The sequence below is a fragment of the Canis lupus genome, chromosome 16 (genome assembly GCF_048164855.1).
Source record: "Canis lupus baileyi chromosome 16, mCanLup2.hap1, whole genome shotgun sequence".
Classification (NCBI taxonomy): domain Eukaryota; kingdom Metazoa; phylum Chordata; class Mammalia; order Carnivora; family Canidae; genus Canis; species Canis lupus.
In genome coordinates, this window is record NC_132853.1 from 60,086,534 (window position 1) to 60,092,697 (window position 6,164).

At 67.0% G+C, this 6,164-nt stretch overlaps 1 protein-coding gene across 8 annotated transcripts in view; it reads left to right on the forward strand.

Moving 5' to 3' along the window:
* BAIAP2 (BAR/IMD domain containing adaptor protein 2) overlaps nucleotides 1–6,116 on the forward strand; it is a 58,306-nt gene extending 52,190 nt beyond the window's left edge. For 3 of the 8 annotated variants that reach the window (XM_072781931.1, XM_072781934.1, XM_072781936.1), the window contains 2 exons: nucleotides 173–207; nucleotides 5,745–6,116. In XM_072781931.1, coding sequence (XP_072638032.1) covers nucleotides 173–207; nucleotides 5,745–5,814 — 105 coding nt within the window. In that variant the 3' untranslated portion in view covers nucleotides 5,815–6,116. Of the gene's footprint in view, nucleotides 1–172; nucleotides 208–681; nucleotides 2,132–2,274; nucleotides 2,323–2,900; nucleotides 4,947–5,744 lie in introns of those variants that run through there. The other 5 variants (XM_072781932.1, XM_072781935.1, XR_012009395.1 and 2 more) reach the window with 4 other exon arrangements.
* Nucleotides 6,117–6,164: the final 48 nt, after the last annotated feature.

Below are 6,164 nucleotides of genomic sequence, written 5' to 3' on the forward strand. Positions count from 1 at the left end.
GCACGGTCTGCCACTGGCTGGATGCGGAGCTGGGCTGTCCCTGCTGGGCATTTGGAGGGGTCCCCCGTGCCCTCGGCTGCAGTAGGGCACAGCCGCCTGGCCGCCCCCTGTCCTGCAGACCCCACCTCCCCCCGCGAACCCCAGCCTGACCCGTGGTGCTTTTCCTCCCCAGGGTCTAGATGACTACGGAGCACGGGCTGTGAGCAGGTAAGGGTTTCACACGCGTCGTTGGGGGCGGTGGGTGGACAGGGCCGGCTCCGCTCACAGACGCTCCACGGCCTGCTCCGTGGGGCCTGCCAGAGACTGGAGGCCACGCTCTGGGTCCGGGCAGGCGGGCGGGCGCCCGTTCTCTCCCCTGTCTGCGTGGCGGGTGTCTCAGGCAGCAGCCCAAGCCCCAGATACTGCCTGGGGGTCCGGAGAGCTGGGCGGGTGGGAGTGGGCCCTCCCCGCGGGAGCCCAGCGTGGCCCCAGGGGCCCCGCCTTCCAGGAAGCCCCTTGGTCCCGCTGCTCTCCCGCCTGCCCTTCCCTCCTGGTGCAGCAAGGGGGGCGCCTGGCCCTGGGCTCCCATCCCCAGAACCAGCCCGGGCGGCGCGGAGGGCTGGGCTGCTACCCCCGAGCTGCTGGCGGAGCTGCTGCAGGAGAGGCGTGCGGCCCGGCAGCGTCCTGTGCTTTGTTTCACAGCGGCAGCGGCACGCTGGTGTCCACAGTGTGAGGACGCTGACCACGGGCAGCCGCTGCTCGGAAGAGCCCCCCCACCTGTCTGGCCTCCATCAGTTCCCTCCTCTGCGCTCGTTGGTTTGTTCTCGGGTTCTTTTTCTTCCTCACTTGCCCTGTCCTGCCTTTTGATGGTGACCCCAGACTCTGAGTTCCCCCAGGGTCCATGGTGCTGCCCCATCTCTGCTCCCCGTGTTTACACGCCCCCCACCCCGCGTGTCCGCCAGGCAGGAGCTGCTGGCGGGGCAGCGGGGGCAGGCGTCCTTGCCTCTGCTCCGCGGCCGCCGTGTTCATGACGCGCTGTCCCTTGTCGAAGGCTCACCGCGAGCCAGGCCTAATGTTTGAAGAAAAAGAAAAATCTTTAAAAAAAAAAAAAAAAGAATAAAGAAAAAAAAGAAAACAGAAAAAAAAAACAAAAAACAAAACAGGAAAAGGACTTTTCTTTCCTGAAAAACAAAACCAGATCTGCATGGACTCCGGTGTGCGTACTGTTACTCCTGCATCTGACTCCCCCAGCGGACGCTGGCATCTGTGTCGGGAGGCTCGCGGCCCGCAGGCGCCCCTCCGAGGGCCGCACCCTCCAGGGGTCTTGCCAAGCAGGGGGGCCTCCTGAGGAAGCTGGCTGCTCCTGTGAGGGAGGCCACGGCCCCCAGCCCCGCAGCCGGGCCCCTGAGCGCTTCTTCCCGCGGACGCCAGGGCCCGTGTGCAGCACAGAGTGGGCGGCCCCAGGGCATGGGCCCTCCGCGGCGGAGGGGGGGGGGGGCAGTTGCAGCCGCTCGGACTTTCCAAAGAGCTGCAGACACCCCACCCCACCCCACCCCCGCCGCCCCGAGCGTCCTGGAAAGCGGCGCACAGCCCGAGGGATCCACAGCCCCGGCCCGGGCGGCCCTGGGGAGGGGGCAGCAGGCCCACCGCCCGGCCTGCCCCAGCGCGCTCGTCTGTCCGTGTGTCTCAGTGACTTCAGAAGCAGACACGCCGGACTCCGTGGCTACTGGTTTTGCCTCTTCACACCCTGAGTCTGGGGAGGGAGCCAGGCCGCGGCCCCGGGAGCCCCGTGAAGCTGTGGACGCTTTTTCTGACGTGATCTAAGAAAACCCTCCGCCCGCTCTCCTGGGAGCGTTCGCGAGAGAAGCAGCTCAAGACACAGACGGACCCATTTTATATTTGAGGAAAAAACAAAGCCAGAACGTGGACCCAGTAGAGAGAGCCTTCCGTGGTGTGTGCTCATTTTGCTAAAAGATCTCAAATCCAGGGGATTCCATGCTCAGTGGATGAATGTAGACACAAAACTGCGACACTTGTATGAAGATGTAAAGTGCTCAAAATATTTTCGTTTCCTTTCCTCTTTTTTTTTTTTTAATCTGAATTGTGCCCTGTACTGCAGTCGTTTGAATAAAAGTTTTATTTCTTGCACTGAGCTGAGTGTGGCGCGTCCTTCCAGGCCCGCTGCGGGGCCCGGGCGCCTCAGCAGGCCAGCCTGCGTCCTGTGGCCTCGGGGCTAGGCTGCCCCGGCCGTGCCCCCTGCGCCCGCCACCAACGGAGCCCTGTGTTTCCTTGCAGCGCCGAAGTGGAAGTGGCCAGATTCTGAGCCGCCCCTCACTAGACTTAGTAAGTCGCCCCGAGCTCCGCGCTGCTCGGTCTGCCGGGCCTGCCCCGCTCCGGCCTGGGCTTTCGCTTCTCCTTGGATTGCTCCTTGGGCTCTGGGATTTCCGCCCTCCGTCTGGAAGCTTGCGGGCCTGACTGGCTGCTCCCCCTGCGCCCCAGCACCTCCCGCACCCCTACGCGTGGTCAGGCCCCGGCCCTCTGCCCGGGTTCCTCTCCTGCCTCTGCGGGGTGCTTCGGCCGCAGTTGGGGCGAGGCCTGGTGATGGGCTGTGAGGCCAGCTTTGGGCTCCCCTGGCTCGGTGTCCACTCAGACACTCCCCTGTGGGCTCGGGCCCGCACCCGGCCCGGCCGGCTCCCTGGCTGGTGAGTACTGCGGCCTCTTGGGGGGCTGGGGACACCAGGGTGGGTCTTGGGGTCGGACCACCAGGCCCGCCGAGGCAGGTGGATACGGCGGCTGCGCCCCGTCTGGGCTGCGTAGAGGCCGCACCAGGCTTTGCAAACCAGGCCTCCGGCCACCGCGTGCGGGTGCCCTCGCTGACTGCCCACAGCCTGACCGTGCCGGCCCCTCCCGCCGGGCTCCAGGGAAGCAAGCCCCGACAACAAGCAAGGGGAAGCCCGGCGCTCCGGGCCAGGGCCCGTCTGTGCCTGCCCCACCCCGTCGCCGAGAAGCCTGCCCACGAAGCTGGCGCCCGCATCCTCTACCCCACAGAGCACCGCCGTGATGTGCTCCTCCCCACGGGCAGTGACTGCTTCAACAGCCCTGGACTCTCTTCTCTCACCACATCTGAGCTGCAGCGTGAGAAACTTCTGGAGAATTCTGGAGACAAATGCTCTTGACATTTGGGGACGGGGCGGATGGAAATGCCTTCCCTGCCTCTAGATTCCTTCTTCCAAGAGACCTTAGGAGGCCTACGCCTGCCACCCCCGCTGCCCCTTGGCCCCAGGGCTCTGGACGGAGCCCAGCCTCTGCCCCAGCCCGCCCCCCAGGCACAGGGCTGCAGCCCCCCGTGGGAGCCGGGGCATCCCCCACAGACTGGGCCTGGCCCAGGAGTCACCCGGGGTGGGTGTCAGGGCCCCCGGGGAGTTTGAGGCACCCCTGCCTGCTCTGCCAAGGTGCCCCCTGGGTGTGGCCCTGAGGGGCGGGACACAGTGGACTCCACCCCGGGAGGGTGGGCGTCCCGGAGGCACAGGGACCAGTCAGGCCCCAGAGGAGAAAGTTGAGGATGAAGTGGAAATCTGGGCTCCCTCTGCTCCAGAACCACAGAAGGCTGGGAACCGCACCCCGAAACGACGCTGCTCTTCTCCGATCACGTTTCTCGCTCACCCTCACGTAGTGGACTCAGAACAGGCGACGCCCGGAGTGCGCGGCGAGAGGTTGAAGTGGAGAGGTGCTGGGCCGTAGCGCTCGGCCCCCCTCAGCTGTAGGGCTGTAGGGTCTGTGCCCCGCGACACCCCGAAGCGTGACTGCTAACCGGGTGCTGGATCGGCCTCTGGGGAGGGGCCCGGCTGGGCAGGGAGCTGGCGGCACCGGTGGCCCTGGGCCTGCCCTGCCGAGTGTAGACCGCCCCGTCCGGGGCCCAGCGGGGGTGCTCCCGTGGGGACGGGAGGGGCCGGCTTGGGGCAGACCCTGCCATCCAGATGGTCCCTGCCGCCCTTTGCCGGCGCGACTGGAGCCTCCTTGTATCTTGGTGGTTTGTGGTCACACGTTGGCTCCCCCGGCAGTGACGGATGTCCGCGGGGCCAGGGACTGTGCAGGGGGCCCTGGGTTGGGATTTTGTCCTGTTGCGTCAGCAGGGGGTTGACCTGCCGGGCTCACCCGGGCGCCCACCCTGGGGCAGCTGCTGAGCCCCATCTTCCCCAAAGGCAGGAGGCCCCCGGGACCTGCGGTGTCGATGGCGCGGTGCCCTGCACTCAATTTTGGGGAAGATGAGAAAGGGGGATCGGAGGCCAGGCACCCTCTGGGGGGGGCCTCTCTGACCCTGCCGCCCCCCTCCGGCCCCAGCTGCTGCGGCTGGGTCCCCGGCCCTGGGACCAGGGCAGGAGTCGGGTGTGCCGCCCACAGCCGCTTGGCCCCGCACGGGAGCTGCTCGACCCCCACCTCCACCTGAACAAAGCTGCCCCATTGCGGCCCCCCAGACGCCCCCTGCCTTGACCCCGGCTGGGGACAGCCAAGGGCCCAGAGCCAGAGCCGCCTTCTGGAGCCAGAGTCGAGTCACGGTGGCAGGGCCTGGGGCAGACATCGCTGTCACAGCACACCTGGCTTTGGGAGCCAGAGGTGGCCGCTGCCCCCCGAGCCTCTGAGCTGCGGCCAGTCTGCACACGTCGGCCAGGAGAGACTGGCACGCCTGGGGGAGCTCGCGGGGTGGGAAGGGCCTTGAACGCCGGGCTCGTCGCGCTCCACATCAGAAGAAGCTCATGGGCCACGGGGCCAAGCAGGATCCTTCTGTCCCCGCGCAGACGTGGAAGCCGTGCGCCAATAAGTCGGCCGCTCTCCCTAGTTTATCCTTTAAAAATTCCGTCCGAGTTATCTCAGTGTCTTAGAAAACACAGGGAGGGGCCCCCAGCCCATGTGCCCCCCAGCTGCCGTGGACACCAGCCCAGCTGTGCCAGAGGCGACCCCTGCCCCAGGTAATGGCCTGAGAGCCAAGTGCTTCGCCGGGGGTGCAGTCCTGTCCGTGCCGAGCCCTCCGTGTCCCTCGTACCATCTGTGCTGTCACCCCTGGGGCCGCCTGATGACGCCCAGCCCGCTGTCCTCTGCTGTCCCTGCCCAAGCAGGGCCCCCCGAGCCCCTTAGGGACTCCGAGGGGAGGCTTCCGCGAGGACCAGGCTGCGTGCCGGCCTCTGCTGTGCTCATCTTGTCCCATCTCAACCTCTTGTCTGGCGAGTCCGTCTGTCCGTCAGCTGTGGCCTCAGGCATGCAGGGGAGGGCGCAGCTCCCTGGACTGACAGGTGGCTGAGCCCTGGTCCAGCCCTGCTGGCCCACGGCCGCCGGTGTGCGTGCACCCCGTGTGTGTCCTGTTGGTGTGGGGCGGCCGAGGCCCCGTGTCTGCCCCCAGCCACCTTCCGGGACCCCGGGATGCATGGGCCGGGTTTGTGTGAGCTGCTGAGCTGTGTGTGTCCGTGGCATGTCTAAAAACGGGCAGGTGGAGGGTCCTCTTGGCCTCGTGGGGCGGCGGCTCCCCAAACCTGGACACAGGCTCCCTCAGGACTGCCTCAGGTTTTGGAGAAAGAAGTGACTCCTGGCCGTGGGGCGCAGGCAGTCAACTGGCCCTGTGCACAGAGCCCATCCCTGGCTGTCCCCAGCAGGCTCCACGGTCTCCCTGCTCCGGGTTCCCGCTGGGGACCCTGGGGCCTGGGCAGCCCAGGTGGTTCGGTGCCCAACGGTGCCCGTCCCGGCACTAAAACCACTCTCCTCTCCTCTCTCAGGAACCCCTTTGCCAGCGTCCAGCTGAAGCCGACCGTGACCAATGACAGGTCTGCACCCCTCCTCAGCTGACGGCCAGGCCCCCACCGCTGCCCGCTGGGCCCCTGCTCCCCACCCGCACGCAGACCCTCTTTTGTAACAGTCTGCGTGCTCCCCGCTCGGAGAAAGAACCTTCCCCTCCCTGCAAGCCTTCACCTGCCCAGCTCTGCCCCGCTGCAGCCTGGCCTGGGCTGGACCCCGGCCGTTGCTTCGGAGGTGCCCCTGGGCCGCGGCCCTCGGGGCAGGGAAGGACGTCGGCCTGTAGCTGGAAGGGGAGCACGGCCCCCGCCCCGCCCGTGGCTCCCCAGTGTCTGGTCAATAAACAGGCTGCCCTACCTGTGCCTGCTTGTCATCTGTGGGCCTGAGGGGGCGGGAGGCCTGCG